General features: G+C 33.6%; 2 protein-coding genes across 2 annotated transcripts; one reads left to right on the top strand and one right to left on the bottom strand.

Annotated features, from left to right (window-relative positions):
- Nucleotides 1-367: 367 nt before the first annotated feature.
- Nucleotides 368-2887, bottom strand: LOC130956824 (uncharacterized). Its single transcript, XM_057883792.1, has 2 exons — nt 900-2887; nt 368-821 (listed from the first exon to the last, which is right to left on the bottom strand). Exons 1-2 carry the CDS (start codon nt 2885-2887, stop codon nt 368-370), a joined length of 2442 nt encoding a protein of 813 aa, XP_057739775.1.
- Nucleotides 2888-11223: 8336 nt separating this feature from the next.
- On the top strand, nt 11224-12650 carry LOC130957481 (uncharacterized). The gene has a single exon (XM_057884337.1). The coding sequence runs from the start codon at nt 11303-11305 to the stop codon at nt 12416-12418; it is 1116 nt and encodes a 371-aa protein (XP_057740320.1). The 5' UTR covers nt 11224-11302; the 3' UTR covers nt 12419-12650.
- The last annotated feature ends 7660 nt before the right edge of the window (nt 12651-20310 follow it).

The raw sequence follows: 20310 nt of genomic DNA, 5'->3' as shown, positions 1-20310 counted from the left end.
GTCCCAGACATTTGACTTTCAGGGACAGTATGCGGTGGACCTTAACCAGCCTGCAGGTAGCCCTATGGATACTTGGTTATGTGATTTATGAACTCATTATGTACTTTCTTTTTAATTATTATGGTTGTTTTTTATTTTGGCGTATTATTTACTACTATACTGTTACTGATTGCTTATATAACGGAACTAATCCATGATAAAAATACAAAATTGATAAACAAATATCTGAGAAATGATTAACTAGTAAACTGATCATAACTAAAATTCATTACTGATAGGAAGGGATACATTTGTAGAAACAAACACTAAACAAATAACTTAGAACATGACACGTAAATAATTACGAAACATGTAAACCATGATACATCTAGATGCCGCTAGTAGAACCTCGCTGAGGGCAACTCCTTCGGGTGTGACCGGGCTGCCTGCACAGTCCACACCGCTTTGGTCGACTGGTGTCAGCTTTGTCCATGTTGTTGTGGATGCGGGTGGACCGAGGTCGTCCTTCTCTTGCCCGTCTCATGTTCGGGTTGGGGATCATCGTCGGACCGTCATATGGGGGCCAAAGCCCCTCTGGAATACATGGTGCAAAAGACATCTGATACACCTTAAACACCTCAGACATGCTGTACACTTCATCAACATATGTTGCCCAATCTAGTCGTGACTGCTCACAGCATGCGATGGCATGGCAACACGGGTAGTGCAACGCCTGGAAGTAACCACAGTCACAAGTACGATCCCTTAGGGAAACCCGGTAGCTACCAAGCGAGAATCTGCCTGTGGGGGTAGTCTCAGCCACCGTATAATCAAGTTGATGCCTATCGAACACAGTCACAGTGAAGCACCTCGCGTCCTTCAAGTTACGCTCAATTGCCCTCACAAGTGCCTACGAATACCGGTGGCCGGATCCTAACTGTGCCTCTGCCGTCTGCCCCCGGACAACAAACAACTCAGCAAGGCGAAGATAAGTGGACTTAACCAAGGACGTGACTGGTAGATTTCTCGTGCCCTTCAAAACAGAGTTCACACACTCAGAAATGTTGGTCGTCATGTGACCATATCGCCTGCCCCCATCCTTGTGCTGTGTCCACATCTCATAATCCATCCTGTTTGCCCAATCACACATGGCTGGGTTCTCTGACCTCATTATATCAAACCAATAGTCAAATTCTGCTTCAGTCTTCGCATAAGCGGCGTTAACTAGCCACCTCCTGACATCCTGCCCCTTGAATGTGAGGGCAAAATTTGCAGCAACATGCCGAATACAAAATGCCCTATAAGCATGCGGAGGTCGCCAACCACTATCTGGTGACTCCAGCGCAGCCTTGATGCCGTTGTGTCTGTCAGAGATGACGAGAATACCTTCCTGTGGAGTAACATGTCTTCTAAGATTGGACAGAAAATATGACCAAGACTCAGCATTTTCCCCCTCCACCAGTGCAAACGCAACAGGCAAAATATTCGAATTACCATCCTGAGCAATCGCCAACAACAAGGTCCCTCCATACTTACCATACAAGTGTGTCCCATCGATACTGACGAGTGACTTACAGTGGCGGAATGCCTCAACACATGGAGGGAATGTCCAAAACATGCGATGAAAGTAGACTCTTTCTTCATCAACCTGGTCACCCACTCTAACCGGGGAGGTCTTCAGCAGAGCAATGGAACCGTCCATGGTGAATGTGACCCCAAGGATCCAGCGGGGCAGATCCGCATATGACTCCTCCCAATCGCCGTAGATCTGTGCTACTGCCTTCTGCTTTGCCAACCACACCTTCCGATAACTTGGCTTGAAACCATATGTTGCCTCTGTTGCCTCTTGCAACAGCTTAATCGATACCGACGCATCAGCTCTAACCAATGGAAATATTCTTGCACAAATCACATGATAATCAAGCTGCTTGTGGTCGCTCGAAATCGATGTGGCCATACACGTGTGTGGTCCGTTGTACCTCCTTACTTCCCATGTGCTCTTCCTTTTCCGCATGACTATCCGAATCAACCACGTGCACCCGTTACCGAACTCCTTGCATCTCCCTTGGTATTTTAGATTGTCAGACTCCATAACCATGTACTCAACTCCATGCCTAATGCTATAATCTTTCACACTCAGCACAACTTCCTCCTTACTCTGGAACGATTGGCCAACCTGAAATTCAGTCAAACCTGACCCATCATGCATACCCTGCCCATCGAATGTTGCCTCTACATTCTGGTGTTGGCCGATGGCCTCCAAGTTCAAAGACGACAGGTGGGGAGGGTACTCTTGTGATCCAGAACCGGAACCTCCATGGCCTGTACGTACACCTCTCGGTATATCATTTTTACTGTCCCCACCAATATCGACCGGCTCCTCATCGGAATCATCATCACACAGCGCATTCTCAACTCGATCCGGTCTGACCTCAAACTCAACCCCAGCACGTTCGGGCTCAGGAGGTGGAACTACCGCTGCTACCACAGGCAGTGATGTCGAGGCACCACCCACTGTGGTCGACTGAGGACCCGGTGCCGATGCCCCAGAGCTATCCACACGATCTTCCAACTTCGCAAACATCTCAGGTATCCTCACCTCCGAAAAACTACGCCTGCAGTGAAACAAGACCTGCAGGTCTTCATCCGACCCTATCACAAAGGTCTCATATCTCACACCGGTTGACACAACGGTAATGGGAATCTTGTAAAACAGCTTTTTAACCAGCTTCGTCTCACGGGTACCGAGCTTTTGTAGTATGCTGAGCTTAATCTCTGCCAATGTACTCGAAGATCGGATAAAAATACTAACCGGTTCTCTATCTGTGAATTTCACACCATGCCTTTTGCTCTTTTGAATTTTTCCAGAGCAATGGACCAGAGCCACAAAACTATCCTCCCCATCCATTTGTGAATAACACTCAACATCTCCACATTTGGCCCCTCCATGGTTTATATAGGGACCCCAATGACACACAATACACGTAAACCGCTATGGCCACCAGCGGTTTACGCACGCATACCAATCAACATAAACCGCTGCTGGCAGCAGCGATTTATGAACAATCTAAAAAACTCATAAATCGCGGCTGGTACTAACGGTTTTTGTGCACTTGTAAACCGCTACTGCCAGTAGCGGTTTATATATTATAGTGAAACAATGTATTTGCCCGTTTTTGAAACAATGTATTTACGTAAAATTGGAGTTCAAATAATTTAAAAACGTAAATTGCCCTAAATATTATTTAGCCTTTTGATATCTTTTGAATATCTTTAATTTGAAAATTTGGAATAAAAATAGTAAAAGTTTGTTGGATTTAGAAAAATATTCATGCTTCATTTAAAAAAAAATTAATTTCAACAATATTATATTGTTTGAGTGATATTTTTATTTTATATAAACCACCGAAAATAAGTTTATTATCGATTAAATATCAAAGAAAATCTAATAAAATAAAAATAGATCGTGATACTATGGCAAAATTTGAAACAAAATTTTGGAAGGGACAAAATTTAACATTAAAATTTAACAATAATATTTATAATAAAAAAAATTTATAAATATAATTATTCTTTAAAGTTGTTACTAATAAGATAATAAATAAATAATTCTACAGATAAAAAATATAAAATAGTTTACAATAATATTCTTCAAATCTTTAGTGACTTAAAATCTTCAATAATTGAATCATAGTACTACTATGATTTAATATGGGTGTTTTAAATCATAATAAAGTATTTGAACAAACTGAATTATTTTTTATTTTTTGAAAAAATATTATTAATTTTATTATAAAATATCTGAGAAACTCTATTGTCTCAACTAAATTCTGCCCCATGGTGATACATACATCTTTTATGGTGGTTTCGGATACATATTATAATAGATTAATGGCAAAATATTTTTTCTTATTCTAATATCTTGTTGTTTTTTTATTAAGTTAATAGTTAAAATTTATTAAATAATAATTTAATTAAATATTAAATTATTTAATAATTTTTAAATAACGATAATATTTACATGTGTACTTTTATGATTTCAATTATATATTTTTTATTATTTGATAACGTTATTTACAAAAAAAAAAAAAAAAAGACATGACAGCTAAGAAAAACTCTGCGATTAAGACTTTAGTTGAGAATTGAAGCTGAAGGGCAACGATTAATTAAGGAATGTGAAAGCACCAGCCTACTCTATAAAGCAAAATAATGTAAGATCTAAAAGGGGTTTACAATATATGAGGATTATTGAAGTTTGAAACATCATGCTTAATATTACAGTAGGGAATGATTTTGACGTAAGATCTATAAGGAGTTCATAATTTGCAAGACATAGAGATATATAGTTGCAAGGAAATTATATGGTACAGATCTAAACCTGTACAGATTTAAAGATTTGACTATGTGGCAAAATTTAAACCATACATTCTAAAGCTACACTTTTCATTCAAAACCGTAACTCTTCACAAAGAAAAGCGTCACCTAATGGAAAAAAGTAAATTAGAAGATTTAAGAGAAGAAATAATTAAGTTATCAAAATTAATAGATCAAAAATTAATGATTTTAACTAATGTTAATTGTAATGACACCGAATTCTTAAAATCAATACAAAATGATTTTTCTCAAAATCTTTATTTTACTATAAGTTTTATTGAAGGACTTCAAAAACCTGAAAAACTTATTTTTCACACGGAATTTCTAAAAAATGTTACCATGGAAATGATTCTCCACATCTTTATCATACCTTCAACCCACAATTAAATTCTATCGTAGATATGCTCGAAGAAATATTATTATGTATAAAATTTAAAAGAGATAAGGAAAAAGAGAATCCCAAAGAAGAAAAACTTCAAAATATAATCAATATAACAGATCTAAAAGTAAAACCACCATTGAAGTTATGAATATTGAAGAAAAATTAGAAGAAGTTACAATGCTTTTTAAACAATTAAAAATGGCTCAAGAAAATAATATTATGGAACATGGTTTTCAAATAGAAGAAGAGTTAGTTAATTCTGAAAATATAGAAAATGAAGAACACATTCTAGATTATTCAAGTGACGAAGAACCAGCAATTCCAATACAAGTAAAAAATGAAGCTGGAACATCTAAGGAAAATCAATCTCAATTTAAATGGGAAACAGGTTTTGATAATTATGCTTTTAAAAAGGGGTTTATAAATAAAGATTCAAGATATACAAAAATACCATCAAAATACGTTCCTAAAATCCAGGAAATGGAAGGAGAAAGAATGCTCGATTTAGACTGCAAAAAGAACGAAAAAGAAATTTTCGAAAACTGGTTAAATTCCTTCTTATTAGAAGCATTTACTAATCCAAAACTTAGTGAATTGTCTGGAAGAGACATTTGGAATTACATAGGGTTTCATACTAAAGAAACTATAAGAGATTATATGACATCAATAGAAAACCAAATAATAGAAGAATTAGAAACAAAAACAACAGCTTATGATAAGATATTATATATAATGATGATTCTATATAAAGAATTTTTTGGAAAAAATATTATAGATCATAGACAAGAAGCCTATAATAAAGAATTAGTAAGCATTAAATTAAAAGATCCCACAAAAGAGATAAATGTTCCAAATAAAATTCCTTATTCCGCAAGAGATAGAGAAGAGTTCTCACTAGAATGTAAAGATCTTTTGGAAAAAGGAATTATAAGATTAAGTAAAAGTCCTCATGCGGCTCCAGCTTTTTACGCTGAAAACAATAATGAAATTAAAAGGGGAAAACGAAGAATGGTAATAAACTATAAGAAAATGAATGAAGCAACTATTGGTGATGCTCATAAACTTCCAAGAAAAGATTCTATTTTAGAAAAAATTAAAGGAGCAACTTGGTTTTCATCTCTTGATGCAAAATCAGGATATTGGCAACTTCGTTTAGACGAAGAAACAAAGAAATTAACTGCTTTTACTTGCCCAACAAAAGAATCAACAAGTGTGTTGCTCTATGAATGGAATGTATTACCATTCGGATTAAAACAAGCCCCAGGTATTTATCAAAGATTTATGGAAGAAAATCTAAAGGAGTTAAATGAATTTGTTTTAGTGTACATTGATGATATACTAATTTTTACAAAACAGGATAAAGAAGATCATCTTCAAAAATTATTAATAGTTTTAGAAAGATGTAAAGAAAAAGGATTAGTTCTTAGCAAAAAGAAAGCAAGAATAGCAAAACAAGAAATAGAGTTTCTTGGATTAATTCTATCCACTCAAGGAAAGCTAAGACTTCAACCAAATGTTCTAGAAAAAGTAAATTTATTTCCTAATAAAATAGAAGATAGAAAACAATTACAAAGATTTTTAGGGTGTATAAATTATATTTCTGATCAAGGATTTTTAAAGAATATAACAGAATGCACTAAAAGCTTATTTCCAAAAATAAGTACTAAAAAAGAATGGAAATGGGATGAAAAAAGATAGTATGCAAATTCAAAGAATTAAAGAATTATGTGAAAAACTTCCAGAACTTTATATTCCAGAAGAAAATGACTACTTAATAGTAGAAACAGATGCCTCAGACATAACCTGGTCAGGATGTCTAAAAGCTAAGAAAGCTATAAAAAGCTTGGAACAAAAAAAAGAATCACTAGATTCTAAATATCCTCCAAAGGAATTACTTTGCAGGTATATTTCAGGAACTTTTACTCCAACAGAACAGAGATATACCACTCATGAAAAGGAAACTCTGGCAGCAATTAAATCTCTTAAGAAATGGAAAATTGATTTACTACCCAAAGAATTTACATTAAGGACAGATTCAAGTTACCTAACAGGTTTTATACGATATAATTTAAAAGTTGATTATAATCATGGACGATTGGTAAGATGGCAATTATTTTTGTTACAATATCTAATAAAAATTGAATATATTAAGGGTGACAAAAATGTTATTGCAGATACATTAACAAGAGAATGGAGTTCGCCTACAACGCATTAGATAAAGAAATTCAAAAATACGAACAAGAACTCGAAAAATGCAAGCATTGTCAGCAAATAAGGATACAGATCCAATCCCTCAAGAAGGCCATCGAAGCAATGAAATCAACACAACAACCAAAACCATCAGAGTTCAGCCAGCTAAGCGTGGTGGACAAATCAGGTGAAAAAAAAATTTCAGAAAATAAAACAATTGCTGAAATTATCAAAAAATTCACCCAAGATAAAAAAATTATTATGTAATTTATAATGGCCCCATGAAAGGAGTATATGATGCATGGGAAAAAGCAGCACCATTTACAATCAATCAAGGATAATTCATAAAGGAGGGTTTTTAACACTGGAAGAAGCAAAAGAATCCTTCAGGGAATATGAAGCTCTTCATCCAGAGCAAACCCTAAAAAGAGCAGATAAAGCTCCAATTCAAACCCAGAGAACAGGGATAATAAGAAACATTCCTACCAGGGCTGAAATCAAGGAAAAGAAAAGGGTCTGTAGATTAAATCTCAGAGAAACCCTTAACATAGTCCTAAATTGGACTGAAGAAAAAAGGGCAATCTTGGGATATTATCCTATTGCCAAAGAACAGCTAACAAAGCTGGTTATATTTCCAGATGCTTCCCCATCTGACACCTATCAGTTTTTCCAGTATGGATTAATTGATACAATTTTAATTTTTAATGATTTGAAAATTATTAGTGAGTTTTCTGCAGGATTCATTGATGCAGTAAAGAGATTTAAAAATATGATTGACAACGTAAATCCAAGGGATATATCCCTAAAATTTACGAATAGTCAGCCTATTTTTAATGAAGAAGAAGAATGCTTGGTCCCAGCACATCAAGTAATCTTCATGTCCGTCTTCCCAGGAAATTTTCAACCAATTGATCAAGTTCAAGATTTAACAATCTACAGTCATGAAGGAAGACTTGCCAGCACACTAGCAAGGGTCTTCGAAAGAACTCAAAAGATAACAAGGGAATCTCACACAAGAATCAATTATAAAAGCAGAAATACTTTGCTTGTGTCCAGTAAAAAGAATGAAATTGAAGAAAGAGAGATGAGACTCTTAGTGGAATTTGAATCAGCATTCTACAACTTATCTGGACTCTTAGAAAAGCTCCCCGAAGGGATAAAGAGGAATCTCTGCTATCTGATAAAAGACAGAGAAGACCACAAGTGCCAGCTATGTGTCTCAGAGTTATCTGAAGAAAGCAATAATAAAACGGAATCAACCCACATGATAAAGGAAGAAGACAATACATCTGAAGGTCACATGATGAAAGAGGAGGACAGCACATCTAAAGCATCTCTCAACATTATTGCATAGTGACGTAAGCGCTTAGGTCATAGAGCACCAACAATGTAGCTGGTGCAAGATAATAAACAATGACGTAAGCAATGACGTCATAAGAAGGGTAAGGATGAGAATTGTCCATCAGACCCAACTATTATAAATAGGTTGCTTAGGCAATTGTAGAAATCATCAAACCATAGAAAGCAGGAGGCTAAGAGTACTCATATGCTAGGAGAGCAAGGAGGAAGCTGCCGAGGCGATTTTATAGTTTGAAGAAGAATTCCCTTAGGAAAAAACCAATTCTAAACTCCCCTCTGGAGTTAGTATCTACAATCTCCCCTCTGGAGATAAAAACATCTTATGTAAAATATTCTAAATAAAGGAAGTTTTTCTCCAAAAAGGTACGCCTTTAACCTAATCTCTTAGTTATGAATTATTTAGAAAGTTTAGAATTAACGGAAGAATCCGACTATTATAAATTATCTGCATTATTAGATAATGAAAAACAGACTGTTTTAAAAACAGAATTAAATCTCAAATCAAATGAAAATTTTAATAAACAAAATATTTTAAAAGAAGTTTTTAATAGAAAAAATATAATATACTATGGAAAAATTCAACTTGAAGCCCCTATAAAGATAAAATCTGCTAATGAAGAACTTGAAATAGCTTTGATAAATGATGAAGAATTGAGTAAACAGATTGAGAAAATTAAGGATCAATAAAAAAGATCTAAAATTGGATGGATTCATATTAGTACTATACAAGTCCTAATCAAATCTACATATATGAAAGGAATTAATTCACCAATAAGCTTAGCAATCTGTGACAAAAGAATTACTGATGACCCAATAGATCAAATTATTGGAATTGTTCATGGAAACTTGGCAAACGTAAATGTTAAATTTAATGCCAATCTTGGATATGCTATACCTTTATCAACTGAAAATCTTGGAAGATCTATAAGTTTGACTTATAAATTTCACAGAAAGAATTTAATGGAACAAGACGATGAACCATTTTCAATTACATATGCAATAAATTATGCTTTAACAAATAGCCACCATAGTATAATATTTAAAAACAGAGAAAGAATTTATGTCGATGAATTATTTCAGAAAATTGTAAAGACAGAAATACCAAAATATAAAGCTATTGAAAACTCAATTCTTTTACTAAAAGAACCATCAGGAAAATTAGTTTCATCGAATTTTCAAATAAGAGAATCCAAAATTAATAGCCCTTTAAGTTTATCTAAGTTAAAGATCAAAGAAGAAAATTCTGAAATAAAAGAATTAACAAAAAAGGTCGAAAAATTAAATGAAACCCTAAACACTAAGTTATGACAATAAATAAAGAGAAAGTATATGTAACCTATCAAGACAAGAAACAAGAGCTCTTTGAAAGAGAAAATCGGTTAAATTATTTACAGTTTTCTGAAATAAATCAAAGAGCATTTGAAGCTCTAAAAATAATCTATGACAAATTGAAAGGAGAAGTTGAAGAGTTAGAAAAATTAATAGAATCTCTAGAAAATAGTGATGAATCGATGATAGAATTTGCAGAAATTCTAAGATAAATAATGAAATATACAAAGATTGAAAGACCAGAAAACAAAATAAAAAGAAAAAGGGCGAAAAAATTAAAAAGTAAAATAAAGGAGTATAAACGGGAATTAAATAATTTTCAGTTCGAAATTAATGACCTTATAATAAAAAGGATAGAAATAAGAACAAATATAAACAAGTTGGAGCTAAACTTAAAAAAATTTATAAATGCCTGAAACACCATATTATGACTTAAACGAATTAAAGCTGTTGAAAGAAAAAATGGAGAAGGAAGTTGAAAAATTAAAAAGATATTTAGAAACAACAGAAAGTGTAGAAATAAAAGAAGTTTTTGAGGATTTGAAAGATTATATTAAAGAAAAAGACAAACAGATAAAAGATTTTATATACAATAATCTATGCAAAAAAGAATATTATAAACTAAAATAAGATTGAAAAACTATAAAAATAAAATCAGAATTAGTAATAGTAGAAATGGTCAATACTTTTGATTATGAAATTACAAATTATAAAGTACCACCAACCAAATCTATACAAATTATAAACTTATTCAAAGCAAAATATGAAGAGTTAATAATTTTGAAAAAGAAATTACATCTAAAAAATTGGTATCAGAGCCAAGTTAACGATTAAAGGTAACACTTTTTCTTTAAGCAACACTTTTAGTGATACACTTTTAACTAAATAAAAACAAAAATCTGTAAATCTGTACCAAAACACATCTGTACACTAGATGGACCTATAGTTGCATTACAGGAAGTTAAACTTTATAGTTGTTACTGGGGGTTATAAAACTCTTTTTTGGTAGTATGGAACGGGGTCTAAAGTCCAAGAAGACAACCCTCTCTCCGTGTAAAAAGCTTCATATGCTGACTTGCTAGTAAATAAACCACTAGGTCACTAGGACACACTAGCTAGCTGATATAGTCATCTCTAACACTTTTACATTATATAACGACACAGTAAAAAATATTTTTTTTTTATATTAATTGTGTGAATAATCTTGTAAAAGAACAATAATTAGACGACTAAGTAAAAAATTAAAAGTTATATTTTTTAATATGTCACATTATTATTTAATTTATCACATTTGTTATTTTTAATAATAAAATATAACTTTAATTTTAATTATATTTTTGTGTTATCAAAATTTCATCCATGGCAAAGAATTTGGCACAAGCAAATTTGGAGGAGTGAATCCTCTCCAATAAAAAAAAACAAAAAATTGAATTGTGTCAATTGTGATCTCTCATCTTTTAATACTTTCTCTTTTATATTTAATTTTGGTCCCACTTATAAAATTAATGATAGAAAATCACACTACATTTCTTCAAGTATTAAAAAAACTGGAGAAGATCCATTTCCCAAACTTGGTCTCAATCTGCTGCCAGCATTGTCATTAATCCACACATGCAAAACAAACAAGAGAAAACCCTCCCACTCAACTAAGATTCAATCTGCCCCGTTTGAATTACCGAAACTGTTATTATGGAATCATCGTCTCCGATTTCCGAATCCCAAACGGACCCTCTCTCAACCCCTTCCTTCTCCTCTCTCAACGATCTCTGTCATGACCTTACCTCCCTACAAGACCTCGCCACTCGCGGCGCGTGGCGCTCCGTCATCGACAAGGTCTCACGCGCCAGGGCCCTCAACCTCCTTCAAAACCCTCACGACCATCTCACCTACCTTGCCTATAATGCCCTTGCCTTCGCTAAACTGCGTCGTTTCAACGAAGCCTCCGCTGAGCTTGATTCCATGGAGGACCTCGATAGCCACCATTACCGCTACGAAACCTATCCCAAAATCTACCATAATCGAACCGGTTCCATGGTCCCCTTCTCCCTTCGCTGGCTCCACGCTCTTCTTCCCATCAAATTAGGGCACAGAAATCAAGGTGTGGATCGCCTTTACACTCTTCTCGATTTTGTTCGCCAGAAGATCAGGGACAAGGAGACGAGCAATCTGCAAGATTCGGTTCAGATCTGGAAGAAGAGAGAGGTATTCGTTGTGAATTGCATAATTGGGAACCATTTGAGTCACAAGGAGTTCACCGTGTGCTTGAGCTTGTTGAAGGAGCTGCTTTCACATGACTCTTTGGATCCATTGCTGGTTTCACAGCTTGGCTATGTTCAGTTGCAGATTGGGGACTTGGAAGGTGCAAAGGTTTCGTTCTCCAAGGTTGAGGGTTTGGTAGAGGAAGCAAAGAAGGGTAATAACAATGGTTCGTTGTTGTTGAGTGAGATTGAGATGATGAACCTTGTGAATAGAAACAAGGCTTTGGTGTATTTGGTTGGGAAGGATTATGTCTCCGCTGTTAGAGAGTATGAGGAGTGCATTGAGAGGGATGGTTCTGATGTTGTTGCCTTGAACAACAAGGCATTGTGTTTGATGTATCTCAGGGACTTGTCTGATTCCATCAAGGTACTTGAGAATGCACTTGAGACGGTTCCTACCGTGGCACTCAATGAGACGCTTGTTGTTAACTTGTGTAGCATGTATGAGCTGGCCTATGTGAATCATTCGGATATTAAGAGGACACTGAGCAATTGGATCGCTCGTGTCGCCCCCGACGACTTTGATGCAACTTGCACTCGGACATGAGGTACTTTTTATTTCATATGCAATTTGCACTATCCAACTGTAATTGATGAGTTTGTGAATTTTTGTTGATAATTGTGGTGCTATGGTAGTTTGATGAAATAAATAGATGAAACTTTATATTGATATACTGCTCCGAGTTAGTATATCAGGTAGAAGTGTGATGTCTTATTGACTGAGAGATATGGAACTTACAGAGGATTGATTTAATGATTTATAAGTAGGTTATTGGTTATTTACTTATTTATTTAGGTATCTATAAATAGAGGAGTTCCTTTTATTAAATCATTAGAGAATAATTAGTAAACAGGTGGAGTTTTTTACATTTGAAGCCAAGAGGAACCAAACTTTTCTCAAAATTCTTAAAAATGCTAATTGGTATCTTGATGCATGATGGAGTAGCTAATTGGTGTATTTGGGAAATTTAGAGGGTGTTAACTGTTATCCTCTGTATCTCGTGTAATATTATTCTCTAAATGTTAATAATATCTCTCAACTTGTGGTGGCATACCCTTCCACTGGTTCATCAGGAGGGAAATTAATGTAACTGATCAACAATGCTTAGTTATGATATGCTTGGTAATCAAGGGAGTTTAGACCCAAATAATAATAATAATAATAATAATAATAATAATAAGCGAGGACAAAACACGAAAACATGTCTCCGTCCCATGGAAATCCATTGTCATCCCTACTCGTGGGTGGTGGCTTCTACAGAACACTCGAAAAAGAGATGGAATGACAATATTAGCGAATTATTTGTTTAAAGCAAATTTAAAATTATTCATCTTCCATTCTAATTTTTGCTCCATTTCAAATTTTACTTCCATTTAAACTATATCCACTTATCTCCTATAACTCGATATATGTATTTCTTTTACTGTTTGTGTCAAAGTTTGCTGAACATCTTAAGTGACACCATAGTCCACGAGAATGTTAATTGGCTAATATGATAAGTTTATGAAATTATATTAAATCAAAATCAAATTGAGGGAAAACCTTGAAACATTGAAATCCCTCAATTTAGAGTTGATTTGATCTATTTTCATAAACTTAGCCGCTAACAAGGACTACCACTAGGTGTGTGTCATGGTGTACCACATCAACAAACTCTTGTACTCTTAGCAATAGAAGTGACAAAATGAATACTAACATAACTAATTTAAAATTTTTGAAAAATGAATTTGATTAAAAAAAATTTTCAAAAATTAATTTATAAAATAAATTATTTTTTAGAGACTAATTTAACCATTTAATATATATATATATATATATATATATATATATATATATATATATATATATATATATATATTATGGAATTGAAATACGCCTTTCTTAGCGTGGAGCAGCAACAGCATATGGGTTTTATTTTTTCATTCTGATTTTGTTTTATTTCGAAAAGAATAATTTTATTTCCCTCCCAAATGACAGTGGACTAGTGGAGAACAAAAAACTTTTTATCTAAGCAAAAATGAAAAGCACAAGACATTCGAATGTAAAACATAAATTAGATGACTAGACGATTTACTACAAAATCTTTAAACGCAAATTGCTTGCAACAATAACATGACATTAGTTATTTATTCGCGTCTTTGAATTATATATATATATATATCGATTAATTTAATGTTAATCAGGCTACTCAAATTAAAGCATATATCTAGACCTGATGAATATCTACAAAATATTTACAAATCACTATTAAAAAAGTGACTGAAAAAAACTTTAACCTGCGTATTTGTGTATTGTGGGTTATGCAAGCTGATTTTTTTATATATATAAATAAAATAAATTTTTTTATTTATCAATATACATAATTTTTAAAATATTTAACAATTCCTAAGATGCAGTGAATATAAATGATATAAATAGCTTGATTCTATTTTTCTGGTCATTTTTTATTATTTTACATATTAATTTTTTTCTTTTATAGAAAGATAGAAACAAAAAACATGTTTCAAATAACAACGAAGGAAAAGAAGAATATAGAGCAAATGAATGCCCTCTTTCCTAATTTCAAAATATGGCCGAATAATCCTTTGAATGCCCTCCTGAAATTCAAACCGTTCTGTAGTTGTACTATCTGAGTATCTGCTGTCCTTGCACTATCCTTGATTGCAAAATCTGTAGTCATGATTTAATCATAGTCCTTTGATGGTACTATGTGAAATCAATACATTTCACCCCAAAATTTGATCTCTTCTCTCCAAACGAGCTGATACTTTTGTGCTTTTGATCCAATGTGGATAAAAACTTTCTTCCAAATGTGTGCTATACCCGATCTACGATCAAGGTCCATATAGCAGCAGCAATGTTTACAACGTTTGTTCAAAAACTGATTTTTTTTTTCTTTTCTATTGGGCTACACAAATAATACCCACCTCAAACACATAATGGCTTCTAAACCCAACCAACATGTTTGTCAACATAATAAAAAACAATTGTTTTTTTACCAAAAAAAAATAAAAAATAAAAAACAATTGTTTTCTAAACTCAACACTAACGTTTACTTTCGTTGAACAATTTAGTTTTCATTTAATTTGATCTGTTCAATCGAAAAGTTTGTTTTAGATTTTTTTTAGAGAGTGTTTTAGAATTTTTTAAACTCTTCAAGACTATTTTATACTTCACTATTCGAATTAAATTGGAAGGGATCGTATTGTTTAACGAAAATAAATATTGGCACTATTTTTTATATTTTAAAATCTAGAAGACTAAAGTATCCGATTTTAAAAATTTTAAGAACTGATTTGGATAATTATTCAAATATTTTTTAGAGTAATTAACTAAACCAGTTTTTGAAATTTTTAAAATCGGACACTTTAGTCTCTCAAGTTTTAAAATATACAAAAAAGTTTCGCCGAAGTTTAATTCTGTTGGTCAAATTAGTCCCCGATCAAATTATTCCATTAATCACCAACGAAAAATACTGACCTGAAACGCTAACTCGCATACGTGACTGTTAAGTGACTGCGTGTTGCGAGGAGGACAAATCAGTCCCTGTGCTAGAAAGAAAATGAGTTTTTTTTCAGAGACAAAACATAGCATTTAAAAGCTAGCTACTTTCATCCTCTTCTTCTTCCTTTATCTTCTCACCTCCATCAACAATAGTGCAACCTCCACTGCCATCTCCATTCATAAAACACCACAGCCTCTCCACCACCAATTTTACCCTTCTCCTTTTATCTTTGTTATTCTCTCTTTCAAACCACCATATCACATATCACAACCCAACACCACAGCATAACCAACACCACCATTAACACCTTGACTGCCACTATAACCTTCACAGCATCTCTTAAACTCCACCACCATTATCAACTTCAACAACATAAAAAATTAAATCCGAATTAGAAAATTTTAAAATCTGAAATCAACATTAAATCCAAATAATCCATCACCATAATCAACTTTAACAATATCAACAATTAAATGCAAATAAAATACTCTCAAAATCCCAAATCAACATTAAATCTAAATAAATTCTTTCGATTTCTAGTCTGATGCAGCTGAATGAATTACAAATCATCTTTGTATGAATTGATTGAAGAAGAAAATGTATAAGATAATAAAGATTGAAATGCTAATAAGTTAAAAAAAAAGAAAAAGAAAATTAAAAAAGAGAGTAGAAGCATAGCACCTTGTAGCATAGAAAAACAGAGGAAGAAAATCGAAGAGGTCGATGCAATGGTTGTAAGAGTGCAAGAAAAACAGTAAAGAAAATACAACAAACAGACTCAAGAAGCAAAGAGAGGAGAGTGGTGGCGCCGACAAGAGATAAAGTAGCGATTGTCCAAAAGTAGGTGGATGGCGACGACAAAGTGAGATAAGATTTCTTTTAGGTCTTAGTACGTTTGTGACTTTTTATCAAGGTTTTGACTCCTAGTTAATGAAATAGTAGAGAAACTGATTGTCTGATTCAGAGAGATTTAATGGTTGCTTCACACAGATGTTGAAGGAGGTGAGAGGATGAAGGAAGAAGAAGAGGCTAAAAGTATCTAGCCTCCAAACACTGTGTTTTACCCTTGGAAAAATGACATCATATTTTCTTAGCACAAGGACTTATTTTTCCTTAATTGCCATGTATGCGAGTTAACGCTCTATGTTAACATTTTTCATTAGTGACTGACATAATAATTTGGTCAAGGACTGATTTGACCTATGGAATCAAACTTCAAGGACTTCTTTTTGTGTATTTTAAAACTTAAAGGACTAAAGTATGACGTTAAAAATCTTAGAGACTAATTTTGGATAATTACTCTTTTTTGAATTTCTAAATAAGCAAATGTGTTTATATACAAATTTTTATTATTCTTTTATTTTGTTTACAAATTCTGGTAGAAAAGATATATGCCTCAATTAAGAGGACTTTGGTTTCATGCATTTGTTAAAAGAAGGAATAGCTTATTAAATCACATACTTTGGTACCGAGTAACATGAGTTTTGGTCAATTTTGACCAACATACCGTCACGCGCAGACTCCCAAAATCAAATATCCCAGAATATGGATTTAACTTTGTTTGTTTTGATACTCTCATTACTTCTAGATTCGATTTCATTTACTTAGTTGATTAGTTCATTATTTTTTAAAAATAAAATCATTTAATTAAAAGATAATTTGGCGGGGTTAAAAAATTTGTTGACGGTGCACTAACTGCTTGTGAAACGGTGCATTAGTTAAAGAAAAGAAGAGTTCTTGGGATGCTTATCAAGTTAGACTTTCAGAAGGCCTACGACAAAATTTGATAGTACTTTGTAAATAAAGTTTTAAAGAGTATGAGATTCGAAGAAAAATAGAGGAGTTGGATCCAGATGTGCATTACAACGACTTCTATGTATGTGCTTATTAATGGAACAACAACAAGGCTGTTCAAACTGCAAATAGGCTTACAACAAGGTCACCTCCTCTCTCCTTTCTTATTCATATTAGTAGCAGAAGTAATGAATAGCATGCTAATTAGATTGAAAGAAATAGGGAGAATCAAGCCTCTTGAAGTAGAAAAAAAAGAATTCATGTATCTCATTGTGGATGATACAATTCTTTTTTGCCCTTATGATGTGGATACTCTGATGAATTATAGGAGGATCCTACAAGGATTTGAGTTCATGTTTGGCTTGAAAATAAACTATGAAAAATTAGTGGTGATAAAGTTAAATTGTAAGGATGAGTGATGTGTGAGCATCCTTCCTATCTTTTCCTAGTAAATTTGCATCTAATTTGTTGAGTTTAATAAAGAATTAATTATCTTTTAGCCAATATGGATGCTACTTTGAGTCTTTTGTAATTTTATGTATTTTAGGTAGCATTCGGCTGGATATGATGGAGTTTCTGCAGCACAAGAACAAAAGTAGATGGCTGTGAGGAGCGATGCGCACGCGTGCGCATGATTTAGAGGTATCCATGGCGACGCGTGCGCGTGACTGACGCGCACGCGTGATTTGAAGATTTGCTCAGCGAAGCGTACGCGTGACCGACGCGTCCGCGTGACTCGTAAAAAAGACCATCGACGCGTACGCGTGACTGACGCGTACGCGTGACATGCGCCACGTGCAGAAACGCAGAAAACGCTGAGGGGTGATTTCTGGGCCCTATTTTAGCACCCAAGATAGGTGCAGATCCAGTGAAGCCAAGTGGTCCCTACGTTACAAGACGCGGAGTAGTTAGTTAATTCTGATTTAAATTCAAATTTGATTTTAAAATAAGAAAAGATATTATCTTAATTTAAAATATTAGATTTTAAATTAATTAGGATTAGTTATAAAAAGGGGAGACTTCTCTTCTATTAGGTACATTCCATTAGGAAATTCTATACAAATTTACATTCCGCATTTCATGAGCTACTAATCTTCCACTGTTAAGGTTAGGAGCTCTGTCTATTTGTATGGATTGATTTTATTGCTTTTTCTATTTTAATTTATGTATGGATTTATAATTTAAGAATTGTTTTCGCTCTTTATTTTATGAATTTGGGTGGAACGGAAGTATGACCCTCTTTCTATTTGAGTTCTTGTAAAACTTGAAAAAGCTCTTTACTTGAACAATAGCTTGAAAACAATTTCTCCTCAATTTTAATTATTTGGATTTAACAGGATACGTGACATATAATCCTCTTATTTTTGGGTAATTAGAATTTTTGTGGTATATAAATTGGAATTTGAACTTCACCTTCTAATTGGAATTAATTGACCAAGGAATTGGCAGTTAATAAATTTTAGAAGAGACTAGAAAGGTCTAAGGAATTAGGGTCTAGTCACATATAGTTGCCATAAATTAAATCCTACATGATTAAAATAGTTAGTAAGAAAAATTAATCCAAAAAAATAGATAACTCTGAAGCCTTAATTGTTTTCTCCATAATTTATTCCCAACTTATTTATTTGTCTATCCTTTTGATATTCTGAGTTTGAACTTAAACCTTTTGAATATCTCAAAACCCTTTTCTGCTTGCCTAACTAAGCCAATCAATCAATTATTGTTGCTTGATCTATCAATCCTCGTTGGATCGACCCTTACTCACGTAAGGTATTACTTGGTACGACCCGGTGCACTTGCCGGTTAGTAGTGTGGGTTGTAAAATACCGCACCAAGTTTTTGGCGCCGTTGTCGGGGATTAACTGTGATTAACAACTATTAGTTGTTTGGTTGCTTTGATTAGGCGTTTTATTTTTAATTTTATTAAAATCTATTTTAATAAAATTTTGAAAAAAAAATATATTTATTTTGATTTATTTTATTTAAAAAATCCTCTTAATTTTTAAAATTAAGTTTGGTGTCCCCGTAGTAATTTTTTTCTAAAAAAATAAAAAATAATAATAAAAAAATAAAAAATATTTTTTCAAACAAAAAATTCTGTTTTGTCTTCTTTGCTTTCCTGTTTACCACATGGTGCGTTTAATTTTTTTTGGTATTTTGCGCTAAGAAAAAATAATGGAGAGAGATCACATGGGTTATTACTCACACCCGAGTAGTGATTCATATTATGGTGGATGGAGGAACTATCCAAATTTTGGTTGGCAAAGTCAAAACCAAAGAAACTTCAATGCTCTATATTCCAACTACCAAGAACCATCATCTTTCTACCCATATCAAGAGTCACCATCAGATATTGAAGCTCTTCAGAAGAAGGGTGTTATGGAAGTAGAAACTCTTAATGCTATTCTTCCTCAGAACAAGCTTATGTCTCAGCAATTAAATCTACTTACTCAACAAATAGGTAGCATGCAAGTTTCAGCTATCAACACCCAAAATCCTCTTCAAGAGGTCAATTACATAGGGAGTGCTCCTAGAAATCCCAATAATGATCCCTATTCTAAGACCTACAATCAGAGATGGAGAAATCACCCAAATTTTGGGTAGAGAGAGCAACCTCAGAGGCCACAAAATTTTAATCATAGTTCTCAGGGTGGCTTTCAACAGAATAATTTTAACAACCCCCAGTTTCAGTCATCTCAGCAAGCAACTTCTCAACCCCAACAGAACGATGATTTGGAAGAAATCTTGGCAAGTTTTAGACAAGAAATCAGAGCATCAATCAAGAACTTAGAGATTCAGATGGGTCAATTAGTCACAAAAGTTAATGAAATTGATCAGAGCACCACTAATAGTCTTCCTGGTAATGCAATTCCAAACCCAAGAGAGGAAGGCAAGGCTATCACCTTGATAAGTGGACAAGTGGCAAGTATGGAAGCACAAGTTAATGAGGAGCCAGTTGAAAAAGATTGCAAGGTTATTCAACTGAGAAGTGGTAAAGTAGATGGCTCTGAGACCAAGGTCAATGAAGAGTTAGTTGAAAAAGAAAGCTACCAAGAGAAAGAGGTTGAAATAAAGGAAGCTTGCAAAGAGGTGGAAGAATTCAAAGAACACAAGGGAGTGGAGCTTGCAAGACCTCTTC

The sequence above is a fragment of the Arachis stenosperma genome, chromosome 10 (genome assembly GCF_014773155.1).
Source record: "Arachis stenosperma cultivar V10309 chromosome 10, arast.V10309.gnm1.PFL2, whole genome shotgun sequence".
NCBI classification, from domain to species: domain Eukaryota; kingdom Viridiplantae; phylum Streptophyta; class Magnoliopsida; order Fabales; family Fabaceae; genus Arachis; species Arachis stenosperma.
Note: the sequence above shows the minus strand (reverse complement) of the source record. Positions and strands in the feature narration are given on the sequence as shown.

Bases quoted from the DNA above. Each gene is read 5' to 3' on its own strand.
- LOC130956824 (XM_057883792.1), bottom strand. From the start codon at position 2,887: ATGGATGGGGAGGATAGTTTTGTGGCTCTGGTCCATTGCTCTGGAAAA. The intron at 822-899 runs GTATTCGTAGGC...TGTGTTCGATAG, and splicing joins CAGTTAGGATCCGGCCACCG to GCATCAACTTGATTATACGG.
- LOC130957481 (XM_057884337.1), top strand. From the start codon at position 11,303: ATGGAATCATCGTCTCCGATTTCCGAATCCCAAACGGACCCTCTCTCA.